Source organism: Scyliorhinus canicula, chromosome 13 (genome assembly GCF_902713615.1).
Source record: "Scyliorhinus canicula chromosome 13, sScyCan1.1, whole genome shotgun sequence".
NCBI classification, from domain to species: Eukaryota; Metazoa; Chordata; class Chondrichthyes; order Carcharhiniformes; family Scyliorhinidae; genus Scyliorhinus; species Scyliorhinus canicula.
In genome coordinates, this window is record NC_052158.1 from 21841232 (window position 1) to 21858339 (window position 17108).

At 44.2% G+C, this 17108-nt stretch overlaps 2 protein-coding genes across 15 annotated transcripts in view; one reads left to right on the plus strand and one right to left on the minus strand.

Annotated features, from left to right (window-relative positions):
* The window catches only part of LOC119976715 (SLAM family member 9-like), a 46877-nt gene that overhangs the window by 24780 nt on the left and 4989 nt on the right, over nt 1-17108 (plus strand). Inside the window, exons 2-6 of one of the 5 annotated variants that reach the window (XM_038817439.1) lie at nt 1282-1623; nt 5823-5952; nt 5983-6110; nt 8293-8415; nt 13779-13852. In XM_038817439.1, coding sequence (XP_038673367.1) covers nt 1282-1623; nt 5823-5952; nt 5983-6110; nt 8293-8415; nt 13779-13852 — 797 coding nt within the window. Of the gene's footprint in view, nt 1-1281; nt 1624-5822; nt 6111-8292; nt 8420-13776; nt 13853-17108 lie in introns of all 5 variants that reach the window. The other 4 variants (XR_005462981.1, XM_038817441.1, XM_038817438.1 and 1 more) reach the window with 4 other exon arrangements.
* Nucleotides 1-17108, minus strand: part of LOC119976714 (RNA-binding protein 4B-like) — a 173057-nt gene that overhangs the window by 10809 nt on the left and 145140 nt on the right. The gene's annotated exons all lie outside the window — the stretch shown is intronic.

Genomic DNA, 17108 nt, shown 5'->3' on the forward strand with positions numbered 1-17108 from the left:
CGGATAATCTGAATAGTCAAGAGTTAAATTTAAAATGGTGGATCAATGCAATGCTACCAACTTGCGGCATGTTAGCACGGTGGTTATCACTTTGCTTCACAGCACCAGGAGCCCGGGTTTGATTCCCGGTTTGGGTCACTGTCTGTGCAAAGTCTGCACGTTCTCCCCGTGTCTGCATGGGTTTCCTCGCACAAGTCCCGAAAGACGTGCTTAGGTGAATTGGACATTCTGAACTCTCCTTCAGAGTACCCGAACAGGCGCCATAGTGTGGGGACTAGGGGATTTTCACAGTAACTTCATTGCAGTGTTAATGTAAGCCTACTTGTGACACTAATAGAGATTATTATTATTTAATTTGCATGTTCGCTGCTCCACTCTTGTTCCACCTCCCTCAAAACTGGTGAGCTGGTGGGTTGACACAGATTTCTTAATTCTTTAAGCTCCCACACAGCCCAAATTTCATTTTGGGCTTCAAATGCCTTCCTATCATTCTATTAAAAATGTGTATTTATGCCATTTGTTCATCCATTATGGCCACATGATTTGGCTAGTAACAGCACTCTTGTCTCCTAAGAATATGCTGGTTTTGATACTCCCTCTTGAGTGTGAGGAATTGAACAAATGAATGTGATATAAAATAGGATAGGGATTGTCAAGTGTAGAGCACAAAATCCGTGCTGACATTCCAGCACAGTACTGGTGGTGTACTGCATTGTCTGAGGTGGAGTCTTTCAATGGGACAACAATGAAAGTAAGACCCTGTGTCCTCCTGGCTAGATGTAGGGTGTCCTTGGCACTATTTTGCAAGAGTACGGTAGCTTTCCCTGGTGTTCTGATCAATATTTATTCTTGAATCAACATAATTGACACAAGACATTTGGTCATCATCTCACTATTGTTTGTAGGAGCTTACTGAATGAAAACTGGCTGTTGCATTTCCTAAATTATAATGGTGACTATCTTACGAAGTACTTCAATGGCTGTAAAGTACTTTTGGTGATTGAATGGCGCTTTATAATTGCAAAGTTTTCATTTTCTGTGTTTATTTTTTTGCTCTGAGTCGCTGATTTAGGCACAAGGATTGAGTGAAACTCTCCCACTGCAGATTTCTCTAACTTTAACAGCCTTGGGTTCCAATTGATGTTATATCAGTACTTGTGCAAACTCAGATATATTTCAGTTCAGGAACTGCAACAACGGAAGCCATATAATAGGATGGCAGATACAAACAAACCAGAACTAAAGACACTCTCATGGCTTGTCCTTCTGTTTCTTTTCCAGGTCTGGGACAGGTGGATGGGAATCCCAGTTCTTTGCAACGCCTGGTGAATGGGACTCGAGGACAGTCGCTAAAGTTATCATTACATTTACCATGGGCAGACCCTTTGATGGTTTCTTGGGACTTCAGAAACTCATCCACTGGGGGAAAGATTCAAGTGTGTTCGAAAGCCAAACACAACCCAGTAATTTTTAACAATGAGTTTGGACAGAGAATTCAGTTAAATCTCACAGACTACAGCCTGGAAATACAGACCCTGCAAAGAAGTGACCAAGGCCTGTATGAAGTTAGTGCAAGATCAGTACAGGGTGTTTACGAAGAAAAGATGGAATTACGGGTTTATGGTAATTTCACTTTAATTAAAGAAGTACATCTCTGACCTAACACTCCTAGTTAAATGTGATTGAGGAGATATTCCTGGATCTGTGCCCAAATGCCCTGGATCACATGGGTGGAGTGAATATTGAAAAATCAGACAGGTTTGCATACATGCCTGTAAAGGAACCTGTATTTTAATAACATTTAAATTAATGCAGGAAAATTGGACTGGTTCCTTTACCGAAGTGCCATCCAACCCACCTATTTTTTTGTGTGTTTGTGTGAGACCCAGGGAAATATTCCCCGGAATTCTGACTTTTGATGTGTGTGTATGTATATCTAATAGTACAATTAGCTCGGATGGAATTTCAAAGAAATTCTTACCATAAGAATTGTGTGGAAGAATGTCACAGAGTTTCATTAATATCTTCAGTGCATATAAACGGCAACATCAAACCTGAGGGAAATGAGACCAAGCCGAGCCATACTATACATAGAACATAGAACAGTACAGCACCGAACAGGCCCTTCGGCCCTTGATGTTGTGCCGAGCAATGATCACCCTACTTAAACCCACGTAACCCGTAACCCAACAATCCCCCCATTAACCTTACACTACGGGCAATTTAGCATGGCCAATCCACCTAACCCGCACATCTTTGGACTGTGGGAGGAAACCGGAGCACCCGGAGGAAACCCATGCACACACGGGGAGGACGTGCAGACTCCACACAGACAGTGACCCAGCCGGGAATCAAACCTGGGACCCTGGAGCTGTGAAGCATTGATGCTAACCACCATGCTACCGTGAGGCCCATGTATATATATATATATATATATATTAGAAAGGATAGGTTTCCTGAAGAACTGTTTTGGGGTTGTCAAAAATATGAAGATAGACCTCTAACTGGCCAATGGTAACTCCATCCCAAATCATGGGAATGGGCTCATTGGCATAAAAAAGTCAGCCACCAATTTACAGTTCTGTGAGGGCATTGGAGCTGTGAGAGATCAGAAATATCTATCGGTATCCAGCTGCCCCTCTGCAGATGGATGCCGATTTTTTTATTTTAAATGTGCTGTTGGAAATGTTCAATTAATTAGGGGGCCTCACGGTAGCATGGTGGTTAGCATCAATGCTTCACAGCTCCAGGGCCCCAGGTTCGATTCCCGGCTGGGTCACTGTCTGTATGGAGTCTGCACGTCCTCCCCGTGTGTGCGTGGGTTTCCTCCGGGTGCTCCGGTTTCCTCCCACAGTCCAAAGATGTGCGGGTTAGGTGGATTGGCCATGCTAAATTGCCCGTAGTGTAAGGTTAATGGGGGGATTGTTGGGTTACGGGTATACGGGTTACGTGGGTTTAAGTAGGGTGATCATTGCTCGGCACAACATCGAGGGCCGAAGGGCCTGTTCTGTGCTGTACTGTTCTATGTTCTAATCTACCTTTTGTAGTTAGTGAAGGCACACTTTTTCCCTGGTAGAGGCAGAACTGACCGGTTTCTATGATGAGACAATATTATTTGACCAATCTTGCCTTTTTCAAATATGTCTCAATCAAAGAGGGCACCTACTTCTTGAATTAAATTTCCCATCTTAAAAAAACAGTTGCAGAAATGGCACGATCATTTCTTCAATGGCACTCCTCACAAGCACAACTTGAGACTTCCGCCTCCCTTCCATATGGACTTTACGAATGTAACATTTAAGATCGCTTTTATTTTTAAAAAATATTCAGTGCGTACTGCACTAAGTGCCAAGATGGTTATAAAAAAAGCCATGTTTTCCACCAGTCTCAATGGCAGGTCTCCTCGCCCTATCAACTGCCTTAGAGATGATTAAGTATTTATCCGCGGGAAACATGCTGGATTTGCACACCACACCGTAACCTCGCTGCTGCTATGTCCCAGCTGCCATATTTAAAGTGTAATTGCATAAACCAGGACTGATACACAGCGAGGAGTTAGCCCCAAAATGAATGCACACTGGTGCTCTCCAGTTCAGCGACACCATTCTGGAAGTTGAGGTCTACCATTGTCGAAGTCAATATTTTTCCCGCTTCTGGACTGTGATAGAAAGATTCAACAATGCTCGTTAAGAAAACAAAACAAAGCTTTATTTGCGAATTACAACTGCATGCAGAAATGGCTGAAACTTGGAGTCGGAGAGCAGTTAAATACAAACTGCTGGGTCCTTCCCAAGTCTGCGCTGTTACAGAGAAAAAGGACAATATTTATACATTATATGAATCAAGATTACGTGAATACAGCTTGGTCAGGAATTTGATCAGAAGTAAAAACATAAGCAATATCATAAAACTGCCGTCACCTTGCTGACTTTTCAGGACTCGGGGTCTCATATCATTATCTTGTCTTTTGATCGCATGTTTAAGAAATGGAGCAGACTTGTTTAAGTATCGTAAGAGACTAGTTCTGGCCTATCTTGTCGTATTTAGACTGCTTTGGGTTATGACGAGTTAGTTTTATCAGAGTTTACAGAGTCGGGCAGCTTTTGGAACAACTTGACCTTTTCTGATCTTATTCGTACTTTAGGTTATGCAAAGTCAGTTTTTATTTCGTTGTACTCGGTAATTGACCAGGTTTTCCATCATGCCATTATTTACTTCGTACAACATCACACCATGATGTCCTCTACACCCACTCTGGCTACTGATCCCACCAACTTCACCACTCCGTATTGGGAGGCAGTGGGTGTTAACTCAAAACACGAGGTCCAACGCCCAGTGCAGGAAAAGGACAAATGATCTCATCCGTGCTGCCAGGGTCAGTCCATAGTTGTTACTTTTACCTCACGGACTCAGCGGCCCATCACACATTCCCATTGATCCTTTTGCACATCCACCTCAAGGGGCACCACTGCCCACATACACACCTTCACATCTCCAGCAGGCTCATATCTACTTCAGCTCATATCCTCATCCTGCCCATGGCTCCACTCACCACACGCACATGCCAAGCATCCTCATAGCACCAGAGCATTGGCCCAGGCTTTTGGGTTACTCATCCAGTAATATAACCAATATAACTCACCTTGACTAAGCTTTGGTCCATAGAATCCCTACAATGCAAAGGGGGCTATTCGGCCCATCCATTCTGTACCGACCCTCTGAAAGAGCACCCGACCTAGGCCCAATTCCCCACCCTATCCCTGTAACCCCAGCTAAACTGCATATCTTGGGACACTATGGAGAAAGTTAGCATAGCCAATCCACCTAACCTGCACATCTTTGGAATGTGGGAGGAAACCAGAACATCTGGACGAAACCCACGCAGACATGGGGCACCAAATTCATACCGTCAAGGCCGGAATTGAACCCGGGGCTCTGGTGCTGAGAGACAGCAGTGGTAATCACTGCTACCATGTTGCCCTATGGACGATCTCTGGTCCCCCAGCCGCCTGTTTCTCGGTGTCGTGCCGTTTGCTGGCGATGGGATGCTATTTCCCGCTGCTTGTCAATGGGATTTCCCATTGAATCCACCCCACTCCACCAAGAAACCGTGGGCGGATATGTGCTGCCAGCAGGAAAAGAGAATCCCAACGGCTGGCAAATTCCAGCCAATATCTCCTTATGTAGATCTATATCAGTTTTTCTTTGATGGTGAATGGGGCATTTCATTAAAGGTGCAATATATGTGCAAGTAGTTATTGTTATGGTCAAGAAGCAGTGTGAATCTACATTGGTCAGGTGGACTCTAAGGAAGTATGACAGGGCATAAAACAACATACACTGATATTTTTAATTCATTCTTGGAGTGTGGCCATTATCATTAAGGACAATATTTATTGTCCATCCATAATTGTCTTTAATATGCTGGTGGGTGTTGTTCCTGACTGCAGTCCCTTATAGTGAAGATAATTCCGCAGTGCTGTTGGGTTGGGGTTCCACGATCTGTGACTAAAAAATGTAGAATATATCATAGAATATACTATGATAGAGAAGGTCTCGTTGAAGCAGGTGGGTTGCTGCTGATTCTGTGGGTTATGTTTGGCCAAGCAGTAGCTCCTAGCTATTGATCATAAAGCTCCCTTCCGGAGAGTCAGTAGCATCAATCTCTAAGAAACTTAGGCCAACTAAGGATATCCTTCACTGACCCACCAAAGTGATCAAACGAGTTTCATTATACCATGATTGGGAAACACATTCACTGATATTCCTACCTTTTATATCTTGTTGTACCATGAACTTTTTCAATGTTTTTCTATGAACAGAACGTGTATCAAGTCCAAGTATACAGATAAACAATGTTTCCTCCAATGGGATCTGTAATGTTAGCCTGAGCTGTTTGTTGGAAAACAACAGTGACCTGAGTTACAGCTGGTGGAGAGAATCAGAGGTGGTCACAACTGGAAGACAACACCTGGTGACTGACAATGGGAGAACACTGGAAATGACTCTGGATCTACATGCTATCAAGACCGTGTACAACTGCACAGTGAGGAACCCGATTAGTGAGGAGACCGTGAGCATCAACCTCGCAGGACCCTGTAACATCAAAGGTTGGTGCTATATCTTTAACCCTGCTCTTTCCAGGAGTACTGCAGTTTTTTTTTCTCCGATTTCTCCCCTTCTATTCTCATGGCTCTTACTCTTGCTGGAAACAGTTTCATGGCTGCTGGCATGGGTATTATATCTGGGCTGTTGCAGTCCTTAAAGTGTATGTACACCCACAATGCTTACATAGAACATACAGTGCAGAAGGAGGCCATTCAGCCCATCGAGTCTGCACCAACCTACTTAAGCCCTCACTTCCAACCTATGCCCGTAAACCAATAACCCCTCCTAACTTTTTTGGACACTAAGGGCACTTTAGGATGTCCAATCCATCTAGCCTGCATGTCTTTGGACTTGGGTAAGGATTTCCAGATTTTGGCTCAGTGACAGTGAAGGAACAAAATCTTTTCCATATTTGAGTCAGGTTGGTGTGTGGCTTGGGTGAGGGGAGTTGCAGGGGATTGGGGGGGGGGGGGGGTTGCACGGCACAGTTGCATGTGTTGGTGGTTGGTGTTCCCATGCATATGCTGCCCCTGTCCTTCTATGTGGTAGATATTGTGGGTTTTAGGGCGACACGGTGGCTCAGTGGTTAGCACAGCTGCTTCACAGCACTGAGGACCTGGGTTCGATCTCGGTCCTGGGTCACTGTCTGTGTGGAGTTTGCACATTCTCCCAGTGTCTGTGTGTCTCACCCCCACAATCCAAAGATGTGCTGGGTAGGTGGGTTGGTCAAATTAAATTGCCCCTTAATTGGAAAAATAAAGAGAACTGGATAGTCTAAATTTATTTTAAAAAGAGATCGTGGGTTTGAAAGGTGCTGTCAAAAGAACCGTTGCTACCACCATGCACTGGTGGTGGAGGGGAGTGAACATTATGTTGGTGGATGGGGTGCCAATCGTTCTGGATGGTCTTGAGCATTGAGTGTTGTTGAAACTGCACTTATCCAAGGAAGTGGATTAATATTCCATTAAATGCCTGACGTGTCTAGTAGACAGCGTTTGGGAGTCAGGAGGCGATTTACTCACCACAGAATTCTCAGCTTCTGACCTGCTGTTGTGGACACAGTATTTATACAGCTAACCCTGTTCAGTTTTATGGTCAATGGTAAGCCACGGATAATAATAATAATCGCTTATTGTCACAAGTCGGCTTCAATGAAATTACTGTGAAAAGCCCCTAGTCGCCACATTCCGGCGCCTGTTCGGGGAAGCTGGTATGGGAATTGAACCCGCGTTGCTGGTCTTGTTCTGCATTACAAGCCAGCTATCTTAGCCCACTGTGCTAAACCTTAATTTTTAAAATGTCTTAATTTTTTTAATTTTGCAATTCTGATCCAGTAGCTTAGTCATTGTTGGGATCTGATCAGGCATCCATAACAATCTTGAAGATGCTTGCATTTAGGATTCATTTTGGAATGCAGGAAAATTAATCCTTCATTATCAGACAACATGAGGAAAAACTTTTTTATGCGGTAATGGATGGTAGGATCTGGAATGCACTGTGTTAAAGTGTGAGAGTGTAAAGGAAGAGATTCAACTGTGGTTTTGATGGGTATTAGATGATTAACTGAAGTGATAAAGTTTCAGGACTATGAGGAATGTGGGACTGGCTGAGTTGCTCTTGCAGAGAATCAGAATGAACATATAGGGCCAATTGGCCTCCTTCTGTGGTGCAACCATTCTGTGAACAGTTTGAATGCAAATATTGCGCCACAATGTGCGTTGAAATTTTCAGACCCCAGCCTGGACCATGCTGCTTCTCAGCTACTTTTATTAGCTGTCAGGACATTCCATGGGTGCGGTATTGAAGGATCTTTCATTTGTTCTCTTTGGGCCTGGGTTTGATTTCTGGCTTGGGTCACTGTGCGGAATCGGCATGTTCTCCCCGTGTCTGCGTGGGTTTCCTCCAGGTGCTCCGATTTCCTTCCTCAAGTCACGAAACATTTACTTGTTAGGTGAATTGGTCATTCTGAATTCTCCCTCAGTGCACCCGAACAAGTGCCCGAGTATGGCGACTGGGGGATTTTCACAGTAACTTCATTGCAGTGTTAATATAAGCCTACTTGACACAAATAAAGGTTATTATTATTCTTAGCATCATAAATTTGCATTCTCTCCATAAGTTGTATTTTAAGGCATTGATCAACAAAGCAACAAAGTCACAGTGAAAATGTTGTCCTCTTTTCAGATACCACGACCACAGCGAACAAACAGCTCCACATCGGCCTAACAGTTGCTGTGATTACTATATTTATAATTATCGTAATTGCCATAGTTATGTGGAGAAAGAATAAGTTGAAGACCAATGAAGGCAGGTACTCTTGATTGTTCATCTTTTTAGGTTTAAACAATTTAATGTCAGTGGCTAAATAACTGCTACGTAGGGTGTACAAAGTGTAATTTAATGACCTCTCACCCGGACTCTAGGCAATTTTGGAGGGGGTTGGGGGGAGGACTTAATTGGGCAGCAAAGTGCTGGGTGCGGACCCTGCTGCCTTCCCGCCTCTGACCCAATTAAATCTGAGGGGGAAGCTTGTGGAAGGCCTTTTCTGTCATAGTGTCAACTGAGGCCCTTAAGTGGACAATTAATGCTCACTTTAGAGTTTCAATCCACCACCACCAATATTGAGTCAATGGCGAGTGAGGTACTTGCCATACCAGGAGCACGGAAAGCAAACCGTGTTTATGGGTTCTATGGGGTTATAGGGTACCTTTTATTGTGCAACTGTCATTGCCTGATTGATGGATACAGCTTTGGGAAGTGTGGGGTCTTGTGGTGATGGAAAGAGGGAGTGGGGTGTGTGTGTTTCACTGAAAGCCACCCAAACTGCCCTTGCTGCTGATGCACCTTCCCTGTGAGGCCCATCCCAGCCCTCAGTCACCTGTGACTTGGGTCCCTCAACAATCTGGTTGCATTGCTGACAGCTGCCTCTAGTGCACAGCTGCTGGTATCTGATTGGCCAGTCATCTCTGGGAGCAGGACATCCATCCCCAGATTCCATGATCCCAGAAAGGGTCTTCTGCTGTCTACTTAAGTGGCTGATTGCCACTTATTGTGGCGAGCCTGCAGTAAATACAGCCCACAATTTTCTCTCACTGGATCACAGCATTAATTCATAACTGGATCTTTGTTTTAATTACCATCTGGCCCTTGTTAACTGTTGCTAAGGCACTGCTGGAGTGAATCACAGAATGTTATCCATAGAACAGTACAGCACAGAACAGGCCCTTCGGCCCTCGATGTTGTGCCGAGCAATGATCACCCTACTCAAACCCACGTATCCACCCTATACCCGTAACCCAACAACCCCCCCTTAACCTTACTTTTTAGGACACTACGGGCAATTTAGCATGGCCAATCCACCTAACCCGCACATCTTTGGACTGTGGGAGGAAACCGGAGCACCCAGAGGAAGCCCACGCACACACGGGGAGGACGTGCAGACTCTGCACAGACAGTGACCCAGCCGGGAATCGAACCTGGGACCCTGGAGCTGTGAAGCATTTATGCTAACCACCATGCTACCGTGCTGCCCAAAATGGTACAAAAGGATGGTACAGAAGGAGACCATTCAGCCCGCTGTATCTGCACTAGCTCTCCAAATGGTGCCCTTCTGCTGTCTTTTCCTTGTACCCTTGCACATTGTTTCTAATGCCCTCTTGAATGAACCTGCCTCCACCATACTTCCAGGCAGAACATTCTAGGTCCCAAACCACTCGCTTTGAGAAAAAGGTTTTCTCTCTCACCACATTCTCCTCTTTACAAATCACGTTAAAGCTATGCCTTCTCGTTCTTGATCATTTTATGAGCAGGAACAGTTTCTCCCTGTCTACCCTGTCCAGCCCCATTGTGATTTTGAACATCTCTATCAAATCTCCTCTGGCCGCCTTGTCTTGAAGGAAAAATATTCTCAACCCTGGAAGCAATTCTTATAACCTGCACTTTAATAATAATTTCTCTAATGCTTTCACATCTTTCCTATAGTTTGGCACCAAAACTGTACACAATACTCCAGCTGAGGTCTAACTAGTGTCCTGTAGAACATAGAACATAGAACAGTACAGCACAGAACAGGCCCTTCGGCCCTCAATGTTGTGCCGAGCAATGATCACCCTATTCAAACCACGTATCCACCCTATACCCGTAACCCAACCCCTCCCCTGAACCTTACTTTTAGGACACTACGGGCAATTTAGCATGGCCAATCCACCTAACCCGCACATCTTTGGACTGTGGGAGGAAACCAGAACACCCGGAGGAAACCCACGCACACACGGGGAGGACGTGCAGACTCCGCACAGACAGTGACCCAGCCGGGAACTGAACCTGGGACCCTGGAGCTGTGAAGCATTTATGCTAACCACCATGCTACCGTGCTGCCCAGTAGAAGTTCAGTAAAATTTCCTTGCTCTTGTACACTGTGCCCCTATTAATAAAACCCACAATACTATATACTCTATTAACTGCTCTCTACCTATTCTGCCACCTCAACCTTTTACAATTTATAGAAATGACTTGGATGAAGGGATTGAAGGTATGGTTCCTAAATTTGCTGGTGAAACTAAGATGGGTGGAAAAGTAAACTGTAAAGACATAGGAGGCTACAAAATAACCATATAGATTAAATGAGTGGACAAAGATCTGACAAATGAAGTATAATGTGGGAACATGCCAAATTATTCCTTTTGACAGGAATAATAAATAAAAGCATATTATTTAAATTATGAGAGATTGCAGAGCTCTGAGTTTCAGAGGGATCTGGGTGTCCATGTGCATGATTCACAAATGTCTAGTATGCAGGTACAGCAAGTAAGTTCAAATAATAGTATATTATTGTTTATTGTAAGTGGAAATGCATATAAAAGTTAAGGTTACTGATGAGACCATGGGCTGGATTATCTGGTCCCTCCCCCGTGTTTCTCGAAGGCGGATCATTTGCTCGCGGCGGGTTGCCTTACTCCCACCGTTCATCAATGGGATTTCCCATTGAAGCCACCCTACACTGCCGGAAACCCACTGGCAGTGGTGCATTGCTGGCAGGAACAGAGAATTCCAATGGCCACAGAAGTCAGGCCCTTGTCTTGAGTACTCGTGTCGAGTATTGGTCTCCTTATTTAAAGAAGGGTTTAAATGCATTGAAAGCAGTTCAAAGGTTTATTAGACTAATATCACAAATTGCGAGTACTGTTATGAGGAAAGGTTGGATAGGCTAGGCCATATCCAATGGAGCTGAGAAGAATAAGAGAAGTAACTTGATTGACATGGTTAGGGGTTAGGATGTTTCCTCTTGTGGGCAGATCTAGAACTGTTTAAAAATTAGGTGTCGCTCATTTAAGTCAGAGATGAGATTAACCTTTTTTCTGAGGGTTGAGTCTTTGAAGCTCTCTTACTCAAAATTCAGTGGTGTGGAGATGCCAGCGTTGGACTGGGGTGAGCACAGTAAGAAGTATTACAACACCAGCTTAAAGTCCAACAGGTTTGTTTGAAACAATAGCTTTCGGAGCACTGCTCCTTCCTCAATCTGTTGGACTTTAAGCTGGTGTTGTAAGACTTCTTGCTGTGCTTAAAATTCAGTGGAAGCGGAGTCTTTAAATATTTTTAAGGCAGAGCTAGATAGATTCTTGATGAGCCAGGCGTGAAAGGTTATTTGGAGTAAGTGGCAATGTGTTCTGGTTACAGTCAGATTAGCCATGATCTTATTGAGTGGAGGAGCAGATAAAGGAGGGGGAGCAGATCTCAAGATGATTTAGGGTTCACCCAGAGCGCTCCTACTCCCTGCCACTCCTCTTCTATTCTGTCACTAGGTGGTCACCTCATTTCACTGGCTATTTCTGGCCACCACAGGATGCTTGACTGGAAAATTCTAGTTGGTGTGAGGGGGCCCTTAATAGATCCCTTAATTGATTCAGTTAGCTACCTGCATGGGATGCAGGGATGTTATTTCTGTGCATCTTGCCTCATTTCCTTGAGAGTGGTGCAGAGGCAGCTCCATTTTCTCCAGTCCCATTTCTGTGGCCATTTGGAAATCTGGCTCATTCTCTGTGAGGTACGAACTCAAATTGTCTAACAAAATATCAACCAACACTTCTTTGATCTTGTGGAATGAGACCCTTATCCCACTTCATGGATTAAAAAAAAAAATCAGTGGTCCATTAGGTAACCACCTCAGCAGATTCTGTATACAGTAGATATGCAGAGTGTAGTGACTGACAGTGAATTAATGGCACATCAGCACCCAAAGTGAGATCTTGAAGCAGATGAGAAGACCAGAGAGGAGGAAAGGCTTGCATCCAGTATCATACCTATCAACCTGCTCCTACAAAACAATTAGAATTCAACCAAGATATTAATCATCATTTAATGATTGATGCAGTATTGCTACATGTCAATATATGTTGCTAACATGTTTAGTCAGCTCTGCTTCACAGCAGAATTACACAGTTTGCTGGACAGCTAAGAGCCTTAATTCTGGGCAATAACTGCAACCACTTTTGTCACATGGCTGAACAATAAAATAACAACTTGTTTGATAGGTGAACCTCTCTTACTTGTAGATCTGATTTCTCTTTTCTTGCTATTTGAGCCATGTTAGTGCAGTCAGTGCTTTCCTCTTCTTGAAATCTCTAAATATGCTCTCCTAATTTCCCTACACTCCTGTATATGGGTTATACTTTGAAAGGGGAATGATTTGCTGATATGGAAGAGCAAAAGATTGTGGGTTGACGAAATTTATGTTCACAAGGCAGTAAAATCAGCACCTCAAAGTAAATTTGGATTCATGGAAAGGCTTTGGGGCAAGAGACACAGAATTTAGAAGTGCAGATGTAATGGCAAATCTATAAAGCGTCAGTAAAAACAGTAAAGAGGGCTGCGCAGAATTTTTATTCCAAAGTAGCTGAAGGTGGTGAGGCACTAGAGTGAATATAACAGATTAACAATGGTGCTGTGTGGAATGAAGAAATATGAAACAAAAGGCTTACGGTTGAGATGTTTACATTACAGCAGGGATTTAGTGTTCAAATCCCTGGAATGGGCGGGCACATAGAAGCAGATATTTGCAGCACTGTGTCCAATGACTCGTATCTAGAATGAGGAGATATGAGATTGAAAGTAAGGTAACAAGAAAATAATTTGTCCAAGGAGGGTACTGAGGCTGTGACATGTACTTCCAGAATTAGTGACTGAGTGAATGAAGCCGAGACCATTGGGTGAATGTCATCAAGGCAGTGGTATCCACTTTAGTCACACAGCTCTGCGAGATTGAGATATTGGTGCTGGTGAAAGCCATAACTTTGTGGAGATTCAGCGAAAGAACATTATCTGAAGTTGACGCTAAGGAAATTTAAAACCCTGTCAACTTTCGGTGTTTCAAGGAAAAAGGATAGTTAGATACAGCAACAGGACAGGCGCGTAGCATTAGAAGCACTCGCGTCCAGAAGATAAACACTGATATGAACTGGTTGACTGGTGTATTTTTGGCCATAGAATTTCACACAAATTACAAAGGCTCTGTCTGGTGTCTCCAATTTTCCATAATTTGAATAATCCCTTCAGATTTCTCCTCCTTCTCCTTCCACCTGGATGAGCTTTTAGTCACAGGATACTTTTAGCACTTTTTAATTTAAAAATGAGCTTCAAAACATGGTTCCAACAGCAATTGTTTCTATTTAAAGCTCCTAACACTGAGGGGACAAGTGAACCAGTTCAGTACGCTGTAATCAAGAGACCGGGCAATGCCAGGGAGCAGGTTAGTAAAAGCAGCAAAACCATGTTGGGTCTATCATTATTATTCTCTATAGCCTCCTCCTATGCCAACAAATAACTTCATCTGGCGATTCAAATGAGGAAAATCAGTATTACTTAAAGCTGCAGTTCACTTTACTTCAAACAATTCAAACATTTTGTAAAGGAAGTGCCAATGTGATCATAGGGGCAACACGGTAGCATTGTGGATAGCACAATCGCTTCACAGCTCCAGGGTCCCAGGTTCGATTCCGGCTTGGGTCACTGTCTGTGCGGAGTCTACACATCCTCCCCGTGTGTGCGTGGGTTTCCTCCGGGTGTTCCGGTTTCCTCCCACAGTCCAAAGATGTGCAGGTTAGGTGGATTGGCCATGATAAATTGCCCTTAGTGTCCAAAATTGCCCTTAGTGTTGGGTGGGGTTACTGGGTTATGGGGATAGGGTGGAGGTGTTAACCTTGGGTAGGGTGCTCTTTCCAGGAGCCAGTGCAGACTCGATGGGCCGAATGGCCTCCTTCTGCACTGTAAATTCTATGTATGATGCATCATGTAACTACTCCAAATACCCTCCCTGATAGTTTCCAAAGCCGCTGTTACTTAATTTGCTTTCTTTTTCACAAGCATGAACTTATTTCCCATGTCAAGAGGGGTTGGGATGTGGTTGAGATGGGTGTAGATGGGCCATCTTCAAAAACTCATCTCTCACCTCACACTAGAAAAGAGTATATATCTGACAACAGTTTTTCCCATCTCTTTCCACTTTATTGATGTTACTGTGGTGGGTTGCCCTCTGAACTTTCATATCTCATTCCTCCTAAGCTCCAACAAACTGGTCTTCTTCCTCCTCCCCTCCTCATGCCATTATAGTTCAGTCTTCTACTCTGAGCTTATTCTTTTTCAGAACCTGAAAACTATGGGGCTTCCTCCTTGCCTTCCTCCCTCCTACAACCTCTGTGAAAATAAAACAACAAATCTGATATTTCTACCCTTTGATCTCCTTCCAGTCACTGTGGGTTCTGGTCTTATACCTAGATTTCTCAGTGAAGAATAACAAGATGGTACAAATTTGTATCTAACTGGCTCAAATCTTTTTTTCCAAACTCTATCTCTTTTTCAGCCAGTTTCTCCTCTGTCTCCTCACTAAGGCAATCAATACCCAAGCACAGATGGATAAGCTCCTCTCAGCTTTGTCAAGTTACTTTCAAGCTCCTCCAGGTTATCCGAAAAGCTACGCAGAATTAATGTTCCATCCCATAATTCGTCCTACCTGTCCTCTGAGGAAGGAGTTGCCCGTGACTCCTCGGGGAAGATCTGGATTAAAAGTCAGCTGGTTGTGGGTTGGAGACCTGAGCCCCATTTTGCCAGCCGTATGACACACTGTGCAAACTTTAACAATGGATTTCAGGTGCAACTCTTTAGAAGAATAATTGGGGATCTATCATGAGTGGATTGATGCGCTCTCTAATGCACACAGCTTTAAACATGACTGTGCTTTGAATGTTTGCAGTGTCCCACCCATGTGCTTGTAGTCAGCTGATAATTGTCAGGACCTACATCTGTTCTTTATGTCCCAAAGCAAATTTTGGCAGTGCATTGTAAAACACTGTACATACAAAGCCGCATTCTTCCTCAAATTCTGATGTATACTTGGAGATGCAGGATCAATTACAGATGTGCTCCCTTTAATGAGACATTAAGGGTGGAACTGGTAATATAATACTTAACGCCCACAGAAATGTTTGAGCAGCCAGACAAGCTATTTTCCATACAGAGGGTGGTGGCTGATGACACTGATTGGATCTCTCTGGTTAATTCCTCTTTCTTATTAAAACATTTTTTTAAAGTATCCAATTTATTTTTTTCCTAATTACGGGCCAATGTAGCCTGGCCAATCCATCTACCTTTTGGGTTGTGAGGGTGAATCCCACGCAGACACGGGGAGAATGTGCAAACTCCACATATCCAGTGACCTGGGCCGGGATCTCAGTGCTGTGAGGCAGAAGTGCGAACCAGTGCTCCACCATGACGCTCTTAATTCCACTTTCAAGGGCAATGCTAAGTTCTATAGCATGTAACTTGAATAACAGAATTGGGAAGGGAAGATTAATCTGACAGTCCACGTACCACACACCGTCCACTATCAGCTGATGAAACACCCCTCCATGTTGAACACCACTTGAAGGAAGCATTGAGGGTGAAAAGGGCACAAAACATACTCTGGATGGGGACTTCAATGTCCATCACCAAGAGTGGCTCGGTAGTAGCACCACAGATCAAGCTGGCCGGGTCCTAAAGGTCATAGCTGCTAGACTGTGAATGCAGCTAGTGGTGAAGGACCAACAAGAGGAGAAAACAAACTTGACCTCATCTTCACCAACCTGCCTGCTGCAGATGCATCTGTCCATGACAGTATCAGTAGAAGTGACCACTGCACAGTCCTTGTGGAGCCAAAGACCCTTCTTCACATTGAGGATACACTCCATTGTGTTGTGTGGCACTACCACCATACTAAATATAATAGACTTCAAACAGATCTTGCAACTCAAAACTGGGCATCCATGAGGCCCTGTGGGCCATCAGCAGCAGAATTGTATTCAACCACAATCTGCAACCTCATGGCCTGCAACCACTGGAATACCACTACCACCAAGCCAGGGAGTCAACCCTTTTTCAATGAAGAGTGCAGGAGAGCATACCAGGAGCAACACCAGCCACACCTAAAAATGAGGTGACAATCTGGTAAAGCTATAAACATAGGACTACTTGTGTATCAAACAGCATAAGCAACAAATAATAGACAGAATGCATCAAATCTAAGCTCTGCAGTACTGTCACATCCAGCCCCCCACCACCACTTGCTCCCAAAAGTCTGTCCACCATTTACAAGGCACAAGTGAGGAGTGTAATGGAATACTCTCCACTTGCCTGGATGACTGCAGCTGCAACAACATTCAAGAGGCTCAACACCATCCAGGACGAAGCAGCCACTTGATTGATACCCCTTCCACAAACATTCAGGGTGCGATTTAATGGCCACGCTGCACCCGAAAAGCAGCTCACCAAGGCCGATAGAAGCCAGGAGACCACGCTCCCGGGATCTACCTGGCTTGCAGTGCCTTGTGAGACCTAACGTAATCTCGCGAGACGTTGTGATGTAAATCCTGCCCATTGTTGAGTGGATCACATTTTAGCAAATCTACATATTAAAGCGGAACAGCTGGTCTCACTTTAATGTGCAGATTCCCGACTTACACGAGGCGTGG